At 42.6% G+C, this 13,510-nt stretch overlaps 1 protein-coding gene and 1 long non-coding RNA gene across 11 annotated transcripts in view; one reads left to right on the top strand and one right to left on the bottom strand.

Annotated features, from left to right (window-relative positions):
- Window positions 1-3,044: 3,044 nt before the first annotated feature.
- The window catches only part of LOC136432581 (forkhead box protein N3-like), a 28,126-nt gene continuing 17,660 nt past the window's right edge, over window positions 3,045-13,510 (top strand). For 5 of the 10 annotated variants that reach the window (XM_066423975.1, XM_066423973.1, XM_066423971.1 and 2 more), the window contains exons 1-2: window positions 3,045-3,342; window positions 11,200-11,813. In XM_066423975.1, the coding sequence (XP_066280072.1) occupies window positions 11,226-11,813 (588 nt within the window). In that variant the 5' untranslated portion in view covers window positions 3,045-3,342; window positions 11,200-11,225. Of the gene's footprint in view, window positions 3,343-3,489; window positions 3,641-6,727; window positions 6,898-8,748; window positions 8,878-11,199; window positions 11,814-13,510 lie in introns of those variants that run through there. The other 5 variants (XM_066423974.1, XM_066423970.1, XM_066423967.1 and 2 more) reach the window with 4 other exon arrangements.
- LOC136432584 (uncharacterized) lies at window positions 6,946-9,817 on the bottom strand. The gene is made up of 2 exons (XR_010755544.1): window positions 9,544-9,817; window positions 6,946-8,699 (listed from the first exon to the last, which is right to left on the bottom strand). It is a non-coding gene; the product is annotated as an uncharacterized lncRNA (long non-coding RNA).

Genomic DNA, 13,510 nt, shown 5'->3' with positions numbered 1-13,510 from the left:
TGCCTGTAGGGGAAAGGAGGTAATTTACCAGTACCGTATTTCCTCGAATAAAGTACGCACTTTTTAAACATTTCAAAATTCAAAAGGCACCTCAAGTCATTGCTAAAGTCAGGGTGCGTACTTTATCTGAGGTTATTGCCCGGACAAATTGGAAAAGGACCTCAAACCCTTGCTTAATCAAACCAGGAACCCAGCTGCGGTGCAACAATGCATGGCTCAATACCTGCCAATTTGCAAAGTTTGTAACTTGTTGTAGGCAATCCTCAAGTTTGCAGAGACGATGCTGGCAGAGTAAACAAGAGAATCTTTAATGAATCTAGGGAATGGCATCATGTAAAAGTCCTTGATATAAGAAAAATGACCTGGACATAATAGGAGGAACACCATAAATTTGAATTTATCCTGTTCAAAATTTGTTCAAGATCAGTGAAGAAGGGGTGCGTACTTTATTTGGGGTTTTTCACTTTACGTTTCAGTTCTGCAAATCTGTCTGGAACTAGCCCCAAATCAGGGGTGCGTACTTTAATTGGGGTGCATACTTTAATCGAGAAAATACGGTAGTACAATTGTTGAAGGACTTTGTCCTGCCCTTTTGTATCAGGCCACTCCATAAATGACGTGACAATGTTTTTAGACCACCATTTATCATGCAAGCTTTATGAAAAGTACTTTACAACTGTACCATCTTGTCCAACTATTTTCCTTTTTTTGAATAGTGGTATGCCTGCCCCACATTGCCAGTAGTTTGGGGACAGGAAAATTGTCAGTCCGAATGTCATGAGCTACGGGCTTCGTCCAAATCTAAAAAATCAAGAATAGGCTGATATGCATCTCTCCTGATTCATCTAACACAAGATCTGTGAAGAGAAGTCCCCTCGGTTGTATCAAGGAGGTTAAAATTAACCTCCTTGGTTGTATCATCAGTGGGTATTATTCCTGAAACAATGAAAACAGCATGTGGGGTAATGAAAACTGATGGCCTGGGGCAATCAATAACAAGCCTGCTATCTCAAACAGATCCAGGTCTCTGAGCAATACCTCAGCCAGAGATAATATTGCTGAAATGAGACTGAATTATAAAGTATGTTGAACGTATTTCGAAGAGACTATCATAGAAAATATGATACTACATGTACTATCATACACATCGCACAATTCTGTATATAGAACAAAAGTCACCATGGTGTATTTTGGAGATATTGTACTTATATGGTTGTGGAAATGTGGACTTGTATGAAGATGATACTGCCAAATGGGAAAACTGCATTGCAAAAATAGTAGCATGGGTCTTCACCAATTTTGTTTGGTAAAGGACATTTCACTTTAAGTGACCTACTGGTGTATGTGGTGTACAGCGATGGCACAAGAGTTTTTAGACTTGAAAAGTGTGCAAAATGGAATTTAAAAAATATATATTTTAGCTCTGTTTGCTATGTACATTGATGCAGCTAAGAGAGCCATCTATCTAGATGATTGCATCTTCCACATGGCATCATGTTAATGATGTACAGTAATATTATTGTTTAGTTTCCCACCTAAGCTGCATCTTATTGAGGGCAATGTCACTTCCAGTAAGACATTCTTGGGCAACTGCTTCCTTTTGAAGGATAGACCTCTTTCTTCTTTTTGTTTTTACCAGATAGCAAATTGTATCACATCTGTAATTTCATGCCCTGTGTTGCATTCTCACAGCCCTCAATTTCTCCCTTCAGCCACCTCCCATTAGCCTTGGTACTAGGGATGTGTATCAGGTACAGGTACAGGAATCGAATACAGAGGTTAAGGTACCTGTACAATTTGACAAAGTAACATATGCTCTTCAATGATGACAGAAACATTAATGAACAGTTGACAACTTGACATCAAAGTTTATCAAACAGCAACTAGCCTGGCCTGTGCTCTAAGTCCCCTAAAACTACATCACAAGGGTTTGGCTTTGTGGCCTAACATTGAAAAATGGAAATGTACTGTTAAGATCTCAAATCAAATATGGCACTGATTTCAACACCACATTATTTTTGTCTTTTCCAGTGCTAAACGTTTGGCTTTGTGATGGATTTATGTACCTTTAGTCACAATTTCACAAATATAAGTAGACATTCAGTGTGAATCAATATAACATTAGGTACAGTACATGGTATACAGAGGTCCGGTATTTTGGACCTGTACCAAAATGATTTTTGCGGTACTTTACCAGCACACATGCCTACTGGGTACCTATGATCCTCATTGGTTTATCCAGACTCCCCCTATTGAGGATAGTATGTAACATTAGCAGGCTAGCTTCCCATCCTGTGCATCTAAGATGGTTTCAGTATACATAGCTTTCATATTGAATATGGAAGTTATTTAGATAAAGTCAACCATGCTCTCTCCAAAATTCTACTGGCATGCCCTTGTAAACCCTCAGCACAGCCTGATGTGGAAAATAATGCACATGTACCTGCCATGCCATTACTGGCAACTGTACCACACAAGGGCACTTAGTGCTGCATACACCAAGTGTGTGGTTGAAAAGTACCTTCCAACTGGTAATGCATTGCTCCTTATGGTAAACAAGATAGTTGAGGCAGCAATGAAATTCTTTCGAAATTCTAAACAGCCAGGCGTTTAACATAGTATCTTAACAAAGTAAGGGTTTAAAGGCATTTAAATAAGATTTTTTTATCCTTACTATCATATATTATTAGAAATCTGATAGTATTTGACAGACCAGTTACTTTATTAATTTCCTATGACAGCCATTACTTTCTGTGCTGCGCGAAATTTCGAAAGCAGAAGCTAAAGCGCAACTTTTCCTATTAATAGTATTATGCGCATTTGCTCGTGCTGGGGCATTGCGCCATGGCGTGCCTGCAACCAATAGCAACGCTTGTCCTTTACATACTGGATTTTGGCGCCATTTTGTCCGCAGGTCAACAGTCCAACATGTCTGCCGGGTCCCGCGCGCTGATTGGTTGCCCCTACGCCAAGTAACGCCGTTCCAGGAACCGGACCTGCTCCCGGCACTGTAGCAAAAACCTTCCCTTTTGCCACAGGTTAGCCGTGAAACTCGATACAACTTGTAGCAATCTTACAAAGACATCCTCTAGGATATATCAGACTGGAATTTTGTTACCTCAGAATTGAGAGTTTTGGTAAAATCCCAGATTATTGCGGTGACTGGGCGGAGATCCGGGGTGGCATGGTAACGGGTGGCGTACGTGGATGATGTATGACGGACAGGCGGGTTGGGGAAGCAGGCTGCCGAGCTCACACACACTAAGACTGGAGATCAGATATCGCTAGAGACGGTGGCGTCTTTCCACGATATTCACGTCGATGTGATTCCTTTACTCTCACGTAAGTGACCCTAACGTTGTCAGGATCGGTGTAGAAGTGTTATATTTCGTCTGTCATGGATGTTTTGGGCGTATTTTGAGTAATTTTCGGCCGGAAAGTGCTCAGATTGGGTCTGACCACTAACCATGATGAAGCCGGTACGCACGTCACGAGACAGGGTTGGCTGTTGGAACCGCTGCACTGGCGCAGTGTCTTCCGCACAGAGAGTCGGGGGGCCCAAGTTTTGGGGATTTTTGAACCACCACGTAACCCCAGTACAGAAGGAACGTGGTGTCCCGTCATCTTGGCGGTGCGGAAGGTGAGTGTGTTTTGGCGGCCCGAGAACAAAGACCGTTGGTGCACGCCATGTGGTGTGGGGACGGGGGATGGGCCGCCCACAGAAATGTACATGAGGTCATACCGAAGGTTCCACATTTTGGTGTTTCCACTGGCTCCATTTTCACCAGCACTGGTTAGAACTGTGGGGGCGTGGGGCGACTTCCCCTTCTTTAGATACAAGTAGAAACCTGACGTACGGAAACGAATTTTGACATGCTGACAGGATATGTGCTATTGTGTGACTTCTGTGTTATTGTTCTGACTCGCACAAGTTTTGCATCATCGCCTTTGTATTCAGCACAGGGGGTACCTGAGTTCAAGTAAGAAAGTATGCCAAGGGACAAGGGTGCCTTCTTTTGAGTGTATTTTTCCTGGAATCTACATCGAATCCCATTGTTTAGGAATTTCTTGAAAATTTTCACCCTGACTTCCAGGGAAATTTGACGAATAATACCAGCACATTTGTGTTGATGCTTCCAGCCTAAGTTCTCAGCTGTTGACAAGCCAGTCATTATTTCAGCCCTCGGGGCAAAACTGTTATTTTTCCTTGAAATGGTACCAGTATTTATACATGTTATACCAAGGACATTATACACACAAACTCCAGCAGTCCAGCTCAGCATGACCCTAGTCAGCCTTTTCTCCGTTTATCAGACTTATGCAAATTACCCTATCTGTTGTGTGAAAACCTGTGGTCAAAGTGTCATTGTTCAGTTGTTTACGGCTACATGGAACAAAAGAGAAACACTTATTTCCTTTGTTGTGTTGGTGATCGGATGTCCAAGTGGAACAAAGTATCATTCCCTTTCTCTGTTCAAGTTCATTAGTTTTACCTAATTGTTTTATGGTCCAATGCCAGTCAACTGATTAATTGACCCCTATTTGTATTTCGACCCAACTCAAATCCCTCAGTCTCCACCATACTTGGGATGAGATGGCCATTCTCAGTTCTGATTATCCTTGATTATAGTTCACAGCACTGCACTCACATGTGAAAAGTGTCTTTTTGTTTATTTTAGTGTCTTTTTCATCTCTTCTTGTGACCAGATTTGCAAAACAATGTGTTTTGAATTGCTGCGAGAAAGACTGCTCCTTGCCAAAGTTTGTTTTCCAGTGGGGTAACTACTGTTATTGGCCGAAAGGAAGTTACGATGTTAGCTTTACTGACACAGTAACTGGTGATGACCCTCTTGGCTGCCTGGTGTTATGGGCACAGCGGTTACAGCAGCTGATGTGGCTCAATGTCACCGTTCTGTTCAAAAACAGGATGCACAAAGGTTCTTGTAATCATTGTTTGCCAAGTTGGAAGATGCAGTTCCAAGCACTGGAAAAAAGGAAATCACAGCCAGTCTTGAGATTGTTTTCAAGTCGGATACGTCCAAGGAATTAATTTCCAACAGAACATTAATACTTTATTAAATGATTTATGGTAGTCATACCTTCTGAATATTGTTGAAGGATACTCATGCAATGCAAGGTTCAAACATGTCAGTGTTTTTTTGCCTGATACTCATAAAATATATATGAATAGAAAAAAAGCACACAAGAATCTGATACAATTATGAAATATATTGTTTAGATGATTGTATTCTAATAATGAAAATGACATTCCATGGATTAAAAAACTTGATATTAGGGCTAACTATGTAAGTTTTAATTTTTCATTTATGTTTTATGAATTTTTTGCTTGGTGCCCATCTCCAGTGAGTGGTGTTGTGTTTCCCCTGGTCCACAGACAGCAGGCTGTTGTGTGTTTCCCCACAGGAAGTTTCCCAGAAGTGGTAAGATAAGCAGCCCTGCTGCCTACATATGGACAGCTTTGATGAAGTATGCCAGGCTCCAGACAGGGAGAGAGGTGTGTTTATACACCAGGCTCTGGGCTGCCTTGTTTACATGATGGGGATGGGACATGGGCTTGTGTTTTTTCCTGACCTTCATTCCCAGCCTTCATGGGCCCCTTGAGTGCAGCGCAACTGTAACTCTAGACCAGCAAACAGCCAGCCATTATTTGATGACCTATAGATGATATGAAGCTTTATGAGCCATTTCGAAAAAAAGAAGCTTTAGCCTTTAGTTTAGGCAATGCATCACTCGTTTGAAGAGTACTACCTAAAAAAATTGGCAACATAAGAAACTATTTTCCCTGCGGTAAGGACTGGATTGCTCAGTCGGTCCATGTTAGGATTAATGTGACACATTCCCCCGAAAATGATGGATGTGCTGCCTGCTGCCTTTTCTGGAGTGCCTGTTATCTAAAACCATGTGATGCATAATCAGTGCTAACATGTACCTTATCTTTTCTGCTGAATAATTGATTTGATGATGATGCCCCAAATAATATATTCAAAAAATGTTGCGGTGTCCTGAAAATCCCAGTGTACATAATTGAATGTGTTCTGTTGTGCAAATAAGCCAATCCTTGCCTGTCTATAACTCGGTTCTACTTCACTCGGCACCTGAAGGACTGAGGCATGATGGGGCTGTAGGGGCACAGGTATTGATGGGGACCCATGTGCAGACATTGATCTAAAGGAACAAAGGTCAGAGGTTTTTCAACTGCAGGAGGCACTCCAAATGTGGTCTATAGCCTGCCCAAATATAAACATCTGCCCTGTTTGCTATGCGAGGTGCTCTTCCCCGCTTGTTTGGAAGCAATGTGCTGTTGGAATTTTGTTTCTATTTTGATCTTGCCGTGTATGGAGGACATGTATTCTCCAAGCAAGTGCACATACTGCCTAAAGGATGGAGGAGAAATCACAGGGCCTGGGACAAGTGTTCCTCATCTCCCACTGTGGGTAATATGTGGCTTGTACCTCACAGAATCAATGGTTACTTAGCAACCGACGCACTGGAGGCATTACTTACAGGATCATGCCAGCACAGGCTGTCAGATGGCACAGAATTATGCATGCCTGGCGTAGATTGCGATTTACTCTGGGCCCCCCTTATGGGGATGTATAGCTTCCATGGAAGCCCCTCTCATTGGCCAGCTGTTCTCCTCCGCATTTGTTGCATAGCAACAGATGAGGCCACACTGTCGACTGCGCATCTGGATGTAAAGCAATTTTCCGTTTCCTCTGTGATTGGGTTTTAGGGCTATCTTGATCAGCCCTCTGTAGCAGGAATTCCGTACGAGAAGGCTGATCTGGTGCTTATGCTGTCTACTCGCCGAGCATTAAGCCATTATTTGGTTGTATCCGAAGATTGGATTTTACCAGCGACGACGTGATGTTAGCGGTAAGAAAAGCTTCTCTTGTGAAGGTCATTTAGTACACGGTCGCAAGCAAGTGGTCAGGTATTTATTTCTAGATTCTATGGTCTCAGAGATTTTTGAGTGTGAAAAAACATTGACAAACATGTTTTATTCTTTACTCTCTTTCTTTTCTCTTTATCATTTTACCAATCTCTGAGGGAAATAGGTTGATTAATTTGATTTATCAAATATTCCTAGATTTTCCTCCTTTGGCTATGTTTGTTAGCAAAGGCTAGTGACATATCCAAACATTTGCTTTGTTCTGAATTGGTGGTAGAAGTTGCTGTTACATTGTGATATATCTAGTTATTTTGCCAGCAGCAGGATATATGAATTGATATTTGTAGACGTATATTACTTCTCGCTAGCACCAGCGGCGTCCATGGGTGATATTGTAATTATGCGACCAGTATGTGTCTGTATTGGATTATTTCAGGCCTTCCTACTCATTAGATGATTGCTGCTGCAAATTGGTTTTCATGGTGTGGGCATATGGTTGCCATGGCAACAGTGATGTAGGATGATGGTGATGGTGAGGAGGATCAATGAATAAACAGCAGCATTAGTTGGCAAATCTGCCCGGAAAGCTGATGGCCTGCATTTGTGACCAAGTGCGTGGTGTAATCATATTCAGGATGAATATTCGGTAGTTGCAGCAATATGGTCGCCTGTTCCCCAGTAGGGAACAGATAGTAGACTGTTGAAGTGTTTTCCTTGTGGCCATGTTTCACCAGGCTGAATCAAAATTACATGGAGGCAATATGTGTAGCTATAATGTGACCGCTTAGCCCCAGTCTCCTTCATGGTGGTTGATACAGTGTATTTACATGTGAGGATGGACATTCTACTAGCACTGGTTTCATGGACTAGTTATTATAGCTTCCTAAGTACTGTTGATTCCTGTATGAAAGGGATGTGACAGGAATCATTATTTTCTAGACAGGATTACTTTGTTCCCAAGTAAGCTGTCAAATAGTTTGGATTTCAGAATTTTCTAGGATATGATTGCAGAGTAAAGATTATTAACAGACTTTCGGAATTTCTCAGGAAATTTCAGTGGTTTGTGTGATGTAGAATTCTCAGGACTTCACTTCTTGAATGAATATCTGGTCCGCTTTTCCATTCTTGTTATTGCCCATTGCGAGAGGTTATTACGCACATCGGAGTGATGTCAGCGCTGCCTACCCCTGTCATGTGGTCTGAATTTCAATGCAAGCCACTTGGAGTGGAGCCGAACAGAATACCGGTATGTCACTGCTTGAGACTGTTCGACTCGAAAACGGGGATTAGTCTTGCCGAGCAGCTTCCGCATCTCCGTGACGATGCTGGAATGTAAATATCGACATCTTCCATCACGGAGGCAGCTCTGTGATATCCGTGAAAGCTCTCTCCTCCGTACTCCGGAACCAAGTCATGAAACAGTCAGGTTTTAGGTGTGAATATCACACTGTTATCACCCGTCTATTTGATTAGTGATTACCAATCTACAATTTGCAATTTGTTTGAGGTTGTGTTTTTTTCAAGTGAGAATTATTATGACTGCTCCATGTATCATTTGTAAGCTCCCTTTTTGTTGGAGAAGTGTTTGTACATGGCTGATAAGAATTGTTTGTAGATATCAGGTTCTATATTTTCACAAGGTCAGAGTATGCAGGGCCCTGCTGTGAGGCGTGGTTGCCATGGTGGTGCATCTGCTGCTAATTTAAACTCTTCTCCTCATTGGCCGGTGGGGTGGGTGAGATGTCTGGTTGCCTGGTTACCGACAACCCAGACATTTGTGGAACAACTGTGAGAGAGACAGGAAATAATTTAGCAGCTCTTTCTTGGGTGCAGCACACATCAGTCAATCCTAGTTCTGAGATGCTGTCGCTGTGCTAGGATTCTTCTTTCTGTTTAGTCTCTTTGAGTATTTCTAACAGAGAGTGAAAGACTACAATCTCACATCACCATCTGGACTGAGATAAGTTGTATGTTGCAAATCCATTAATGACAAGCATACTATGCAGTAGGCCTGCTTTATTCTGAAGGTAGTGCCAATCTGCATCAGGATTAGCTCATAATATAAAGACTTGATTGGATGATGTGAAAGCATTTGTACATGAGGGTTGCTTACATCGGGCTAACATCAATCTCTTATTCATATGTATGTAGGTAGTGTTCCAGTAATTTCACTGGTGAGATATCTTCAATTTCTGCTCTTTTGAATTGAAGATAGAATACATATTGGTTGGATCTTCTCTAGCATGGCATATTCCCCTGTCCTGAGGAATTAAAGTGGGTACTAATCTAGGACAGGGAGAACAGCACTGACAACTGTGCCACTTAAATGAAAAATGGTGCTCATGTCATTGGCTTTTATACTTGTCTCCTATGAAAATTCCGTTCCATCGGTATGCAGATGCTCATACATGTATCTCAGCAAGGATAGAACTAGTATACCAAATAGTACTGGACTACGACAACTGGTGTATCTGGAGAAAATAATGCTTCTTCCCGCTAGCAATCACTGATACATTTATTTCTGAGTTCTGAGTGTCTTCTGTACCAAGACCTGACAGTTTCTCGAACTTACTTGAGTTTATTGTATGAGAGGGGCTCTAGACGCGCTAAATAACAATTAATATACTCACTTTGTAAACATGTCATCAAAGCAGGTTTTCCAGTCAGTTGATAGTATGTAAAGGTAAAGCAGCCGACCTCGATGGTTTGTAAGTTGTAACATGAATGTCAGTGAAGCTGCAGAAAATGAACTTTAACAATATTAATCCCCCCGTTACAAAGACATTATACAGACCAGCGTTCTTTGTGTAAAACAATGTCTAATGCAAATCCTGGCCAGCTGTACTGGTTATTAGTTTTTCCCATTGAAGTTGACATGTGCTGTTTGTTCTGTAGTTGGCTTCTGTAGACGGCTTCTGTAGACTTTGTCACCCTTGACCACCGCACTCCACATAAAGTACCGCAAATTCCACTATATATGCTGTCTGTAACCCAGCTTAGATTCAGACCAGATAGGTTTGTTTGATCCTGGTTTTATCAAAGTTTCTAAGGCAGGTTTAGCTTTGTGTTGAGTTCACAAATGAAAAATACCAGACCCAGAGAAAAGTGTTCAACGCAAGAGAAACTGGTATCTGGCAATGTGTGGACCTTGTTTATATGGGTGGCTTGTCAAGACGCCCACCTGGCAGCAGAATCAGGTTCGAAATCAGGATCAATCTGTTTAGATTATACCCAGATTCTTTCATAAAACACATTTCTCTACTTGTAATTGTCAACCCTTTTAACAGGAGTAAATTGGGTTGTTGTGTTGTGACTAAAGACAATGCATTGGGGAACTATAGGAATTTAGGCAATGTGATTTGATTGCTGATGTCAGCAGTGCCTGACTTAAAGCTGGCATTAGCTTATTCAAGCTGTTGATTTTGTGGAACTGTTATTGTTGAAGCACTCATGATGTAGGATGATGCTATGCACATATGAGACAAAGGAGTTGGTGGCTAATTATGTTGTTTTTTTTGCTTGAATGTAGTGTCACCATCTGACTGAAACAGTCTCATATTTACAAGTTCCTCTCTGTGGTATCATCTTTTCTAATAGCAGATGTAAACATGAGTGAACTAGCCACCACAACATGTGGCCGCTCTGTTCCGTGGACATTTGAGCCACGTGAAGCTTTGTTCTGGGGTATTACGGTGAGCACACTTGCGTGCTCACTCAGGCGGATGAAACTTAAGTAACGTGCAGCCAACCCATGCGGGCGGAAGCTTCATATGGTCTATACACGGGCTGAAATGGCCTCTTAGCGATCTCCTATTTCTCAGCTCTGTGTATATTTTGCATTTGCCTCTCCTTGCCTGAGAGGGTAAAGATTCCTGTTTGAGTAACGTGAATTGCCTCTGAAGTGACAACGTTCTTGGGCCTTGGTAGAAGTGTAAATAAACTACAAGGTTGTTTACATTTGAAGGCTTCCATACCGTATTGTGGCGGCCCTCTCCCCGGTTGTTCCTGTATTTCCAGTAGCCAGAGGCAGGTACGCAACTGTAGGCGCGTCACACAGTGATTACACAATTTGGAACCATAGGTCAACGTGTAGGATTCATCCGTGAAAGGAAGGGGCATATTTTGTACCTGAGGTATCTCGTCCCACCCTCGGTTGGCATGGTAATTGATGAAGCCACGCCAGCGTTGCCATGGCAGTGACGCCACAGTCAGGTTCTCATTTGCTAATCATCGCGGCAGTTGATTGTGGGATGCATAATTCATGCTGTTTTCTCTTGTTCCCTCAGGTGACAGACAGTAAACACGAGCAGACATGCCACCGGATCGCAAGCCAGAAGGGTCCATCATCCGGCGAGCCCTGGAAGGCAGCGGACTAAGTCAGAGCTGTCCGAGCACGACCCTTGCCCAGGCACTACAGAACCCTGACCTGGACTTGAACATGAGCTGCTTTCCCGCTATCTCTTTAGAGAAAGGTGCAATCGACGACGACGAACTGACAAACTTGAACTGGCTTCACAGCAGTGACGTGCTGAAGTCGGTAAATGTGGAAACGGGAGGCAGCCTATGTGGCAGCCCCACCAGAGAGTTGGGGGGGACCATGAGCCCCCTGAAGCCCAGCAACCACACCACGGCATCCCTGCCCACTCCGGCAGATATACCGTACGATGCACACCAGCACAGAAATAGCAAACCTCCCTACTCCTTCAGTTGTTTAATATTCATGGCTATTGAGGACTCGCCCAGCAAGAGACTGCCAGTAAAGGAAATCTACAACTGGATTCTGGAGCACTTTCCGTATTTTGTGAATGCACCGACAGGGTGGAAAAATTCTGTCAGGCACAACTTGTCACTGAATAAGTGCTTCAAGAAAGTGGAAAAGGAAAAAGGGCAGGTGAGTGTGGTGTGTGCCTTTTTCGTATTGCTTGTATTGTAAATGTAAGTTGATAAGAGGTGTTATTATTATTGGTGGTTTTACTTTTACCTGCTGTGTTAATTAGTCAGTAATTTATCTTTTTTAACGACAAGTGGCTGACAGCGTTCAGCTACCTGCCAAATAGACAGGAATGACGATGTTTAGAGGTGAATAGAATTTGACGTTAATGACACACCAGTTTGACGTAGTTACAGTCCAAGCTGCCAACTGGCATTCGCATCAAGATTTCCAGAGATCTCGCGGGAGTTACAGTGGATTTTAAAAGTTTACAGGATTGAAGCCGAGAATAGGCATGTCATTGTGCAGTGTTCTATCTTTTTCCAGCCGTTGAACTGCCGCAGGCAAAAATGGCTTCCGTCAGACTGACAGCAAAGAGTTACTGACGTTTGATGCCATAATTGTTGGGTGTCTTTTATAAGATACGGCTTGCTTGTTTGACTTCGGTAACCAAGCTAAAACATATGGTTAAAAAGGATGGTTTTGGAACATTTCGAACCCTCATTTCGCAGTTCTGACAAACCCTGTAACTGTAAGCTTGCTGAGTTGATGCCATGACAGGTTTGCCAAAAAAGTGCCCCCAGTGTTTACACCAGAGTTGGACAGACATGGAGGTAACACCCCTCTGCTTTCCCTCCCAGTTGCCTGGTGAACTCCCTAGTAAATTCTCCAACCCTGTGGTGTCAGATGTCCAGGAACATCTCCCTGCAGATGGTCCATGTTTGCCTGTGTCCCATGGATCAGTGCTATGTTAGTCATGTTTAGACTAACAGTTCCCAGGCATGGTCTTGGGATACATAAACAAAATCAGCCTCTATCTTTCAGAAGGTGTTTATCAAGAAAAATGAAATGCTCTCAATCACGCATACAATCCCGCAGTCATGATTTTCGGTTAGAAATATCAGTTGAGTGTCGTTGATGATCTCATTAATGCTCAGAAATGTGCAGGTAACGATGTTTGTCGCCTCGTTGAGGCACTTGTGAAATCACGTAACAGCGCTGTCTACAGAATTGGTTCCTAATTGCTAATTTTGCAGTCATCTGCTCCTTATGCAGCTGACAGCTTATCAGATCTTGCCTATGGTGTAAAGAAGAACTTTCATCTTGCAAGTATTTTCATGTTTAAAATTGCATTCGGACACTGGGACATACATTCCTGTCATAACTGACATTCTTGGCGTGACATTGTGACAACCAAATTTTTATTTGAAATGTTAAAGCAAATGATCTTGATGTTTCAGCAAGGACAATATATAAATCCTTGGTTTCAGGTTATAGGATATGTTCGAATTTCTATTTTGCAAAGAGTCCTCTTCCTCTACATGTAAGTAAAACTAAGATTGTTGATGAAAGGTGAACTGTTTGAGTGGAGGAAGGTCAGTTCCAGGCAAACAGTGTCATTCTGTCAGCCAATATCTGAGGTCTCCTCCAGACGTTTGTTAACCTTTCATTGTAGGAAAAGATAACCTCTCCGAGAGGGTTTATTTAGCAGGAGGCTGTAAATCAGGAGGTTTTGAAGTGGAGGCCTCTAACAGGGGCGCCGCCAAAAGCTGGGAGGGTCAGGGTGACAGAGAAGGTCATGGCATCCTGTTGCCATAGCAACTGCAAAGGTGCCAATTATGTCAGTGCAACGTGGCATGGTTGGACAACATCAAGCCTGCCAGAGG

Source organism: Branchiostoma lanceolatum, chromosome 4, assembly GCF_035083965.1.
Source record: "Branchiostoma lanceolatum isolate klBraLanc5 chromosome 4, klBraLanc5.hap2, whole genome shotgun sequence".
Taxonomy (NCBI): domain Eukaryota; kingdom Metazoa; phylum Chordata; class Leptocardii; order Amphioxiformes; family Branchiostomatidae; genus Branchiostoma; species Branchiostoma lanceolatum.
Note: the sequence above shows the minus strand (reverse complement) of the source record. Positions and strands in the feature narration are given on the sequence as shown.